This window comes from Mchenga conophoros, linkage group LG23, assembly GCF_057382185.1.
Source record: "Mchenga conophoros isolate Kocher_MC1m ecotype Shallow Benthic linkage group LG23, M_conophoros_male_GT1.1, whole genome shotgun sequence".
Classification (NCBI taxonomy): domain Eukaryota; kingdom Metazoa; phylum Chordata; class Actinopteri; order Cichliformes; family Cichlidae; genus Mchenga; species Mchenga conophoros.
This window is the reverse complement of record NC_140547.1, coordinates 23053345-23065685: the sequence shown is the minus strand read 5'-3', so window position 1 is coordinate 23065685 and position 12341 is coordinate 23053345. Positions and strand designations below refer to the sequence as shown.

General features: G+C 42.1%; 2 protein-coding genes across 3 annotated transcripts; one reads left to right on the top strand and one right to left on the bottom strand.

Moving 5' to 3' along the window:
* The first annotated feature begins 1214 nt into the window (after positions 1-1214).
* Positions 1215-9932, top strand: LOC146547250 (cyclic AMP-responsive element-binding protein 1-like). Of its 2 annotated transcripts, none has more exons than XM_085266432.1 (8): positions 1215-1387; positions 2294-2391; positions 5384-5530; positions 5653-5753; positions 5966-6105; positions 7506-7679; positions 7790-7943; positions 8038-9932. In XM_085266432.1, the coding sequence occupies exons 2-8, from the start codon at positions 2305-2307 to the stop codon at positions 8180-8182; spliced, it is 948 nt and encodes a 315-aa protein (XP_085122558.1). In that variant the 5' UTR covers positions 1215-1387; positions 2294-2304; the 3' UTR covers positions 8183-9932. The 2 variants fall into 2 exon arrangements, with proteins under 2 accessions (XP_085122558.1, XP_085122559.1); XM_085266433.1 differs by lacking the exon at positions 1215-1387 and adding an exon at positions 1399-1554.
* On the bottom strand, positions 9886-12316 carry mettl21a (methyltransferase 21A, HSPA lysine). The gene is made up of 3 exons (XM_085266435.1): positions 11542-12316; positions 11335-11446; positions 9886-10324 (listed from the first exon to the last, which is right to left on the bottom strand). The coding sequence occupies exons 1-3, from the start codon at positions 11722-11724 to the stop codon at positions 9927-9929; spliced, it is 693 nt and encodes a 230-aa protein (XP_085122561.1). The 5' UTR covers positions 11725-12316; the 3' UTR covers positions 9886-9926.
* Positions 12317-12341: the final 25 nt, after the last annotated feature.

Below are 12341 nucleotides of genomic sequence, written 5' to 3'. Positions count from 1 at the left end.
TTTGAACCCGTTTCACAACAGCTCCCGTCCCTGCGCTCAAAGTGACAGAGTTAATGAGTACATTTTATGGCAGGAGTCAACGACCAAGGAGAAGCAAATGTGATGCGAATGAGGGCGGTTGTAAATAAGTATAATAAGTAAAGCGGGTACGACAAAGCAGAGTTTTCTCATTAAAATCAAACTGCTGTTTGGTGGTACGAAGCTGAAACCACTGTTAGCGCTAATCAAATTCACAGATAACTAATCATATTGAGCAACAATAAAAGGAAACGTGGCCAAACATAACATTATGGGAGCAGCGTTGATGCTGAAGGTGGAGCTGGAAAAGAAATTAAGAAGGATTTTGCTGCCACCGTGTGCACTGCAAGAGAAATGCAGTCAGTAAACTGTAAATGTATCCATGTTTTATAAATTAAAACGAACATTGAATTTTATAATCAAATGAATAGAAAATAAAACAAATTTAAAAGTAAAGAGACATTTAATTTAATAAAAAGAAGAACTAAAAATAAAAAGAAATTGATTGGTTTGGTCTATCACCTTTTCAAACTTCCACTGAACACATGCGTCATTGTGCTGCTCCCTTTAGGGTGCATTGTAAAGTCCCTTTTTCGCTCTAACTGAGCATGTCTCACTACCCATTCACATCCAAGTGCTTTCTATCTAACACACATACTCAGATGAATGCATCCGGAGCATTCAACAGCATTCATAGAGAGACAGAAGATTTGTCCAATATCAACAAATCATACCAACGGGTGGACAAAGCTGGTTTGAAAGAGAGCAAAGAGGCACTGAACATGGCAGCACAGGAACAAGCTCTCAGCACAACATCCATAGAGGCTGCGGTCAACCACACCAGGCAAGACCTCAGGTTCATGCTGTGCAAAGATGCCCCTGAGACAATCCAGCACATAACAGCAGTGTTCAAGATGCTAGCAGGCAGCGCAAACCAAATGACTGCCCTTGTATACAAAATGGGATTAATAATATTCACATTGCTATATATGTTGTCCTACGTATTCCATTTTATGCATTTTAATCATCTCTCCAACCTTTTTCTATTAAGCCAGTCGCAAATTCATGAACGGAAAACACTGCGCATGCTCGGACAAGTTCAGGCAGCCGTTTTCCTCGTCAATCTCCGTGGCTTCCTACCCCCTCCCGTGTCCTTCGGTAGTTTCCGTAAACATCCGCCCCTCGCCGTGTCCACTCGAGTCCTTCCGGAGAAGCTGATTTTTCGTTGTCGTCGTCTCCCTCGTCCTCCTCTCCGTGTTGTTGTTCTCGGTGACGCGACGGAGGTGTAGCCTGACGCGGTCTCTTACGTGTCGGTCTGAATAAAAGTGGAGCTCCGTAGACCCGGGAGTGACGAAGCGAGTCCGTGTTGGTAAGAGGATACGCATCCGATGTTTGCTAAACAGATAGATGGCTGCCCAGAGAGGTTATTTGCGCCAAAATATCCGCACAGAGCCAACAAAGAGATCATGGCGGCGGTGTTGCAGAGGCTCACAAAATGAGTCAGTCTCTGCAAGGCTCGCAACACAGCAGACATAGGTATTAATGTGGGAGTGGGCTTGGATCTTTTTTTAAATCAAACTTCTCTAGAAATAAGTCACAGAAGCAGCTAGCCACTTAAAGTTACAACCACGTCACCTGAAACCAGTGTTTAATATTAATTTAAAAAAAGCAACATCAGTGAATTAACTAGTTAGTGAAAGTGGTGTCTCCTAGTTGCAAAAAAAAGCATACAATGCAGACATTTCCCTCCATAAAAACCCACAGCTAGCAACCTAATGGAAATTGCTAGTGCAGACTTGTTTGGACTACAAGTTTCTCCTTTCAGCAAAGCCTTAAACAGCGACAGGATTTGAAATTAAAGAGCCGAAATTGAGACACGATAAATGTGAAGTTTGTGTTGCACACCCGTTAGCATGTTAGCATGCTCATTGGAGCTCATTCTGCCTGAGAGCTAGCACGCTAACTCTTAACTTGGTAACACTAGCCTTAGCTTTAGCCTCCGGCGTTAACTGCAAGCGTGAGCCTGGATAAACAAGCGGCTCATTTCAGTTCGCGTTAATGTTGTTGAGCCATAAGTATAACGTTCCGTCTTGCGTCATTTTTAAAATAATTTCGGCTAACAAGGAAACAGTTGAAAATGAGCTATATGCTAGCATGTTAAGCTAAGCCACACCCTCCTTTAAGACCGAGCAAGTTTTTGAATGAGTCTGGTGTTCCCAGCATGCTGTTGCATTCACAAATAAGCCGTTTCTCACTTTTGTTTTCCCTCCATCAGCCAGATTTTAAATGACCATGGAAGCGGCTGCAGACACACAGCAAAGTGGTGAAACGGCTGTTTCGGAGTCTGAGGCCCAGCAGATCACCTTGGCACAGGTAGTGCTTTTTATTCTCATGCAGAGAGTGCAGAACTAGTGCAAGGAGTATGAATTTAAGTTTTAATGCTCGACCATTTTCAGTTTGCGTGAAAATGCTACGTTTCAAAGTTTTGTGCTGTGAGATTTTGGCTTGTATATCAAATACTACAGGTGAGATTCAGCAAAGACCCCATGATATGATATTGTAGCAGTTTATGCAGTTATGCTGAGCATTGCAATAACAAATACTGTGATTGTGACTGGAAATTATGCCGTCAAAGTTGAAACTTTGTAAATATCTGTATTATCCAGTAAGATAAAATTATCAGTCTGTTATCTGTCTGTAAGTGAATGTGGTCAGTCTTTCTGATAATACAACAGTTAACTGAGATAAATGTGTGTTGCTGTCTACAAAGTCAGAAATTCTGAAATGCTGATTAAATGTAAGTTTGCTCGGCTAGCTTTATCTCAGGATCATGCATGAGATGAGCCTACGGTAGCTCGTAGTGTTCTCCGACTATTTTAATTAATTAAATAAAATATTGATATTTGGTGTCCCTGTATTGATGTTAGGGCTGCACGATTTTGCATAAAATGAGAATCAAAATTTTTTTGGCTTAGAATTGAGATCACGATTCTCTCACGATTTTCTTTTCCAATATAAATATTTATTGCACTTATTAACTGCACATCAACTTCGCAACAGTTGAAACTGAACATAAAAACAATAAATAAACATAAAAACAACAAATGTCTCACGTTTTGTTGTTGCCGCAAAATGTTGTACTGCTTGAAATCCCATCTCAACCATTGCTCGACACTGCGTGTATAGAGCAGGTAGTGCAACAATAGAAAAAATAGTTGCGGGACGGCACAGTGTAGCATTTGTCTAGGGCATGGCTATTCAACTACGAAGTTAGTTGGGCCAGATTTTCAAACCGAGGAATTTATCTGGGCCAGATATTTTTTTTTTTTTTTTTTTTGAAGCCAGTAAGCAGCAGATCATGATCAATTTCAAACCCACACAACTGTATTGAAAAACAAGTATTTTTTTTTAATTCCTTTTCTCCTGTAAATCTGGTGACCTCTCACAAATGCACACCAATAGGTCCATTTAAAAAAAGGGAGCTATAACTAAACTATTTTTTGCACATTTGAAATAATAATAACTAAAAACATTTTGATAATTCCTTTTCATATTAAAATAAATATTTCGCTGACCACTCGCTTTTCCTGCCATGGATGGAGCCCCATCGGTCACAAGTATACAGACACGCTTCATATGCAGACCATTTTCCTCAAAAAGAGCTTAAATCTTCTCAAACATCATTTCGCCAGCTGTGTGTCCCTCTAACGGTAGCAAACCGAGCAATTTCCCATCCAAAAAACAGACATGTACGCACAACTGTGCATTATTAGTTCTGTCTGTGAGCTCCTGCTATGGACATTACATCAGTTTTCTTCAGGTCATCTAACAGCATTTCAAACTCCTCTGACGCCAGAACTTCAACTCTACGAATATTTGAACTGTCCTACAGGGGTACGTTTTTAATAGCAGATGTCACACTTACTTTAATTTTTTCATCACTTTTCACTGCATCCACCACGGCCAGCATGCAGTATTTCACTGTTTCAGAATCTGTGAAAGGCCTTTTCTTCTTCGCCAAGAAGCAAACACGAAGGGAAGATGCTGCAGCTCTCTCTTGGGCTGTACAGGACCCTCACCATGGTAGTACAACTCCGGTTGTAAGATTATTAAACTCGGTAAAATGAATAAGTATTTGTCAGTCCAGGCAGGGTTAAACCGACAGTTTTCATTGTCAATTTTGCGCTTTTGGAGTGAGAAAGACATGCTGTTGTCGCATCATATATTACGATGATTGTTTAATATGTTTACATCACGGTGCATTGTGGGTTAAATATTGCTAGGCTACTAGGAGTGTTGCATTCACAGTCTACACTACACTGTAGGAATTTTTAATTTTTTAAAAATTGATTAATGAATTAATTTTTTGCGTTTTCTCTGTGTTTCTGCCAGGACCACAGGCAGGGCCACTCGCAGGTTGCTTCTGGGCCGCATTTGGCCCGCGGGCCGCCATTTGAATAGGCTTGGTCTAGGGTGTTGATCATTTTCCTAAATCCCTGGTTTTGCACAGTGTTGATGGGAGCCATATCTTTGGTCAGGTGATAAGTGATAGCCTCCGTAATTTCTTTGTGCCTGCGGGAGTTCGACGTGTATAGGGAAGCGCTGTATAAGGTTCCCGTTATTGGTGTTTGGGTGGTTGACCGGGACGGATTTACTCCTGTCACTTTCTCGTCATCCCTGACGTGCTCTCCGTTGTTTTTTCCCTGCTAATTTTAGCATCACACGGCACAGCTTCTGTATCACGTGGTATAAGGCTCCGCCCTTGTCATTTGTTGAGCAGGAAGAGTGAGCGCTTGTTTTCATGCAGATTACGTCCCGGATCAAAATGCGGTACAATCGTCATCTTTTTTTTTTTTTTTTTTTAAATCGTTGTCATTTGGAAATGAGATCGCACATAAGTATGAATTGAGATCGCGATTTTCTAACGATTAATCGTGCAGCCCTAATTGATGTATTATCACCATGCAAACCGTCACAATACTAGGCTGTATCTGCTGTACCAAATTACGTATCCTCATTCATGATTCAAGAAAGTGAAAATTTAAAGCTTTTCTCTTTAGTGGTCCTTGAGATATTCATGTTTAAACACGACCTCAGATTTCAGGGTGTGAAAAAACATACCTGAAGTGGGTCAACGGACCATTTTTAAAATATGTATATATCTTGGAAAGTATTTGGTATCTTACATATCCAAACTTAGCACCACGAATTGTTTATATAGATCTAAGAAGGTCGAGCAGAAGGCCCATGTGGATTTGAGATGGGATTGAGATTGAGGTTACCCAAGAGTAAAATAATACCAGTTGCTGTGGGCTGTTTGTAACTATGCACATGTGTGGTTATACAATGTGTTTTATATTTTCAGGCATCCATAGCAGCAGCCCAGGTGTCCTCCAGTAGTCCCACAGTCACTCTTGTCCAGTTACCCAATGGTCAAACAGTCCAAGTGCACGGTGTGATCCAAGCCGCTCAGCCTTCGGTCATTCAGTCCCCACAGGTGCAGACGGTACAGGTAAGAGGAGAGGGGAAACTTAATCTTGCAAGTAATGACTGCAGTAGGGGATATGAGCTGAACATGATGGCTTTGAAGTTTGTAAATGAATTCAAATTGAATTTGAGATGATTTCCTTACAGATTTCGACTGTCGCTGAGAGCGAGGACTCTCAGGAATCTGTCGACAGCGTGACAGATTCTCAGAAGAGGAGAGAGATTCTGTCCAGGCGGCCTTCCTACAGGTCTGTGTGACACGCTGAGAAACTGCAGATGCAAACAGCATCTGCTTAATCTGTACTGCTTCCATTTTGTGTCTGTATGACGTGTTCAAAGCTTAGAAGACAATGACTGACACTCTTTCATTTTTATCAGCTATAAATAGACTATTTGCAGATATGAAACGAGGAGAAAATAAAAGGTTGCTAAGATTTTTCTGCAAATGTTCCTCTTACAGAAAGATCTTGAATGACTTATCATCAGATGCTCCAGCAGTGCCTCGAATTGAGGAAGAGAAATCAGAAGATGACTCAGCCCCTGCTATCACCACGGTCACCATGCCCACTCCCATCTATCAGACCAGCAGTGGCCAGTACAGTAAGTACTTTGAGACACAGATAGCTGGTGGTTTTTGTTAAAAATAAGTAGGTGTTAACGTAATCGAGCATTCTACTTCTGCTGTCGTACATGCTGTTACAGTGGTGGATGATCATGTTAAACAAGTAATCCCAAACCTGTTTTTCAGGGATTGCCAATCAGAAAAAGGCCACATTTGATGCTTTGATTCAGACCCTGTTTATTTATTTATTTAATTTTTTTTTTTGCCTGTCCCGTTTGGCTCTTTTGCCATCAGAATTATTGTCTAAAGGCGAAGAAAGATGCCCAACGGATTTACTTTACCAAATTGACCATCCCAGCCTTGCCGTAATGGTCCATTTGATTCACCTTTTATTGTTTATTTTATTTTCACTTGCTGAATACGGGACAGACTTGACTGGGGGAAAGAAGGGGAGAAAGAAAGAGGGAAAGAAAAACAGCTGAGAAGAGGGACGGGGGAGAAGGGCAAAAAACAAAAACCAACAGAACGGGCAGAGAAAAAAAAAAGAAAATGCATATATCGATCACCTGTTGAGAAAGAAAAAAGAAAGCAAGCAGAAGAGAACAAGAGTAATAGAATAAACAACATCACAATGATATATGGGAATATGACAGTAAATACCAAATATTAAACATTATTGTGCAGCACATAAGATCAACAGAACACAGTGTGCTTTGAGGTAGGAGCCAAAAAGGGTGTAGTTTGTGGGTGTGATCACCCGTGTGTACACCTGTGAGCATGGACGCGCTTGTTTTTTTAAAAGGTTCCTTCATGTAATGATCTGCTAGAGGGTGTGGGGGGGGGGGCCACAGCCCCGTCCTCCAGGGCATGAAGCAGGTATGGAGGAGATCAAAACTCCAGACATCCAGAGGCCCCAGAACACAAGAGACCAAGGAAGACCAACAGAGGGGCAGCCGCGCCACTGTCCCAGAAAGAGCTGAGGAGAGTCCCAGATGAGGGCTCACTCAGCAGCCGCGGAGCAGAAGCCAGGGGGGGTTGCAGTGACGCGCCCGTGAGCTCCGCCGGCAGCCAGCTGTGCCTGAGTGACCGAGCCCCAGGCCGAGAGGCCGGGGGCTCCCCACCTCCGAAGTGGCCCGAGTGAGCCCCAGGCTCCAGGCCCCGATTCAGACCCTGTCTAATGTTTCCAACATTAAAGACCAGTGTTAAGATTATCCTTGACCTGTACAGACTTAATGCAGTTTAGAAAACCTGTGGATATTGTGAATGAATGATGTTAAGTCCAGTATTTTCCTTCTTTTCCTCCTACAAAAACAGTATTTGTGATATGACAGTTTGTGTGGAGCCCCATATCCAGTAATGTTTACAGTATTGGATGGAGGAGAACAACACAGAAAGCAATTGGTTAAAAGTCCTAATGCACAATTTTATCCTTCTGCAGTTGCCATTACCCAGGGTGGAGCCATTCAGCTGGCCAATAATGGCACGGATGGCCTGCAGACGTTCACCATGGCCAACACTGCTGCAGCCCAGCCTGGTGCCACCATCCTGCAGTATGCTCAGACCAGTGACGGGCAGCAGATCCTCGTGCCCAGTAACCAGGTGGTCGTGCAAGGTGGGAAAATGGTTTCCACAGTGTTTAGAAGTGAAGTTCCACAAAACCTACACTATTTGTAAAGCTTTGCTGAATGAAGCACTGACTGTTTGTCTATCTTTGTTCACCAGCTGCTTCTGGTGATGTCCAGGCCTATCAAATCCGCACAGCCCCCACCAGCACCATCACTCCTGGGGTGGTCATGGCAACTCCACCCACAATCAGCGGATCAGGAGCCACTGAGGAAGTCACACGCAAACGGGAGGTCCGACTGATGAAAAACAGGTATGGCGAGGTTAATTAGTAACTCGTACTCAATTGCTTCTGTAGGTGTCAAGCTGATGTGAGCTTCATGTACCCGCATCCTCTTGTCTCACAGGGAGGCAGCCCGCGAGTGCCGTCGGAAGAAGAAAGAGTACGTGAAGTGTCTGGAGAACCGCGTGGCCGTGCTGGAAAACCAGAACAAAACCCTCATCGAGGAACTGAAAGCCCTCAAAGACTTGTACTGCCACAAATCAGAGTAGAATACACCTGCCGGTGGCTTGACAGGTGATCCCCAGCACTTGTGTACAGAGACTCAGCACAGAGCCATGCATCTGGATGCGCCCTCCTCTTTTCTACTCTTCTGCTTTCTTTTTAAAAACTGCTGAAAAATGTGTGAACGTGACTCACCAGGTATAAAAAAAACAAAACAAAAGCCCCATCCCACTTTGGTAAATTGAAACCTTGTCCCATTTGGGCAATTTAAAACCCCCATCCCATTTGAGCAATTTGAAATCAACCACCAGTTTTCCCCCATTAAAAGGATCAGGCGGTGCTCACAGTGAACGTGGAGGAGACTGCAACTTAAACAGGGTCTGCGTGGCAAGGTGACAGAGCAGGGAAACTAGCTGTTATCGCCAAGGACACCACCGATGGGAAGCATTCCAGTCACTGGTGCCCGGACTACCCGGGCAACATCACCAGCAATGGGGGAACTGACCGCAAGCACCACCGATAATGATGATGATGATGGAACTTTTTTCTTTTCTTTTCCCTTTCGGAGAGTATAACTTCACGTGAAACATTTCTATCTGTAACTCTCGAATTAACATCTGTTACTTATTAATGCTTATACTTATAGGTGGCCTGTGTCTTGGACGTTTTTATCTTTTAAGATGTGTGTTTTGGTTTGTTCTGAATTAGATTGTGCTTCTACAATGCCATGTTTCTTTTTTCTTTGTTTTACCCAAGTATATTTTTGCTTTTATACAACGTGAACAAAAAACTAACCATTTAGTTGTAAAATGTTTTTTTTCATGTTAACTGCAGCACAGTGAGGAGATGGTAAAAGTTGGGCAGCAGTGAAGTTGGGGGGGGGGGGACTTTTTGTCTTCATTTTTTTTAAAACTTCAGAGACATTAAGTGGAAAATTGCGTAATGGTGTCCTGTTAATTACCAGATTTTGGTGGTAAAAACAAACAAAGGCAAAATAGGCCTTCGACAGTACAGGAAGTGGGAATAACGGATAAATAAGCTGCTGCACGTTTATCAGAGATTATATACTGTAAGCAAAACCTTTTTCTTTTTTCTCTCGCTCTCCATAGACTCATGGATTATTTTTGAACAATAACCAAAAACTTAATGAGCCTTACTTGTTATGCAATGAAAGAGTTTTTAAGCAGAATTCAGAGACAAGTGGATAAAGCACTGGAATCATGGAATTACATCAGAGGGGGGAAATTTGCCATACCGGGCCCCTCTGAGGCCTCGGTCACCGTCTCTTAATTCTGTTTATAGTAATATGAGCTAGCATGTGCACTTTCTTTGCATTTACAATCCTTCAGCATTTCACCGCTTTCTGGGTAAATCTACCACTCATCTGCAGTTAATCAAATGTTGTTGCATCAATGTGTTTGATCACTTCTTTTTTTTGTAAATGGAGCATCAAAGCTCACCAGATACAACTCAACTGCACCCACTTTGTGAAATGACTGTAAGATCAGGTGGTGTTGGTGGTTCTAAAAGAAAATATTTTTGTGATAATGGGATGCCATATTGTATTCTTTAGGTATTATGTATAGTCATGATATAGTATGCTTTTTATGTTGCTTCTCGTTTATTTTTTTTGTATTCACTATTTCTAAATGTCAGCAACAACTTGTATAATAATACAGTGCATTACGTTAGAGCTATTCAGATATGACACTTTTGGCAGCTGTTAATAAATGTGTTTCTGGTAATCTGATTTTAAAACATTTTATTTCATATATTAAAATGAACAAATGGTCACAAGTCTCTCTTCCGTGTCAGTTTGCAAGCTTTGTATAGGTGTATGTCTCTTTGTTTGTCGTAGTGGACTTCTTCGACGGTGAAGTGCTGCTTAAGCATGCCTAGGAAGTTCGTGTCTCGCTCATAGCGGAGCTTGCAGGCCAGTAACACCACAGTGGCGTCTGAGCTCAGGTGCTCCAGCGTTTCCAGCAGAGGCAAAAATGTGTCCTCCAGGTAAATGATATCCGCACCCAGAACCACATCAAACCCTCTGGCTGGGTATCGCTCGAGGCCCTCGCCCCAGGTCAACTCAGAGACCACCACTGATTGTTGGGAATCTGGGGGCAGGTTTGCTTTCACGTTAGCAGAGAGGAAGTCCAGCGCAGGCTCTCTGTCAGTGATGGTCACTCTGGCACCTAGGGAAGGGTTAGAGTAGGACTATCACAGCTTTCCTTGTTCACCCGCCGCACTCTCAAGGGTTTTTGATAGTGCTATGAGATACTGCAAATTTTGGTATCGATCTGATACACAGTAAATACAGGGCCAGTATTGCTGATATCAATATGGATACTTTAAACCTATGAAGGGAGATTATGTAGCGGAGAGTAGTGTGTCATGATGAATCCTGAACAAATTTTAATGACCACTAAATCAATTTGATTTTAATTTTCCACAATAATGAGTTAACACAACAAAAAACACCTTCAGTTTTTGGATAAAGGTGGGCAGATTAATCCAAATATCGATGGTATTAATATCCTTCAATACTAGCCCAATAGGATCGATACATACTGTGACATCTCTGTGATATATAGCCTGTTGCAGCACATTTAAACAACTGAAGCTGACCTACAGTGTTTTAAACACATGCATATTTAAATTCAAGGTCTCCAAAAAACACAGTTTCAAAATACACAAAGTGCTGAAAGGTGTGTTTTTTGTGTTAACTCATTATTGTGGAAAGCAAAAATTTCAGTGATTTAGTGATCATTAAAATGTCATCAGAATCTACTAATTGATGACAATTTATCATAAATAATGACACTGCTCTGACCTTTATATGCTGCCTCCACAGGTTAAAAGTGTCAGCATTGCTGTCTTCAGCATTAGCCCTGTATTTATTTGGTATCACACACGACTAGTTTTGGAGACAAGGAATCCAAATGAGCCTGTCTCTAAAGCATCTTGGGTCAACTTCTGTTGTTTTAATGTGTTATATATGTGTGTATATTTTTCATTATTTTATATTAATTATTTAACACAGTTCTTTTGTGTACATACTGAACTTAAAGGTTTGAAACCAAAGTGCTGATCCTTTTGGGCTAGTATCGATCTGATACCAATAGCAGCATTGGTACTGATACTACTGATGTTTGGAGTGATCCGACCACCTCCAGTTTTTGGTGGTTAGTAATTATGCACTCACCTAGCAGAGCTGCTACAATGCCCACCAGACCAGTGCCAGCTCCCAATTCAATTGCTTTCTTCCCCTTTAGCTCCACTCTTCCCAGCTCCAAGTACATACACATGACCACCGCCTGGGCAGTAACACAAATGCAATAGTAATGTATAAATCTAATGAAACATGGAGGAATTATTGAAGCTAAGCACTGCTGCCACTGTTGTAACGTACCGCATCCCACACAACTGCCGCCACACCGAGCTTTTTCCAGTCCTGAGCGAGTCGGAGGTCGCGGTTGGCAAACCTAAACTGTGCTGATGAATTGTGGAGTTTGGAAAGCGCAGGCAATGGGTTTTCTACATAGGGAACGAGAGCCATGTTTGAAATAAATAAAACCCACACTCGTTTACACATGCGCAGTGCGATCCTCCTTCTTCTTCGACGTTTTCCCTAGGCTGGCTCATTGATTCGTTTCCGCCATCTTCTGGAGTTATTATATAGCTATTATTTAATTCGTTTGTTAAAGAATGTTCTTAGGGTATATGAACCAACTTTTAGCGTTGATAGTTGGCTTGTTTTCTTTAATAAATACTGAAGCGCAAGAGACCGATTCGCTTTCAGGCAACTGAAGACGGCAACCCGTGTTGACGTCAACGAACAAATTTAGCCAATCACGTAACTGCCCAGCTAAAAGTGACCAATGGGAAAAGAGTAAGTCTTTGCGATGGGCGTGTCTGCAAGATTTTCTTAACGGGGTTGTGTTTTAGCTAGGAGGGGGCGTGGTCTGAAAAAACCCGCAGGTCTGTAAAGGTAGCAACACATAGCAGCGATGTAGCTTCCGGTGTACTGCAAATAAAGGGTTTTTGAGCTGCGTGAAGAGACTCACTCTGTGCTGAGAGTATAGACATAAGAAATAAAAAAGAAAAAAAATACATATTTTCATCGAATATGAAAAGGCTGCACAGTGGTGGGTATTTGCTTAGTAAGAACCTGCCACCAATGGCATCTATTGCAGCTACAGGTCCATGGAC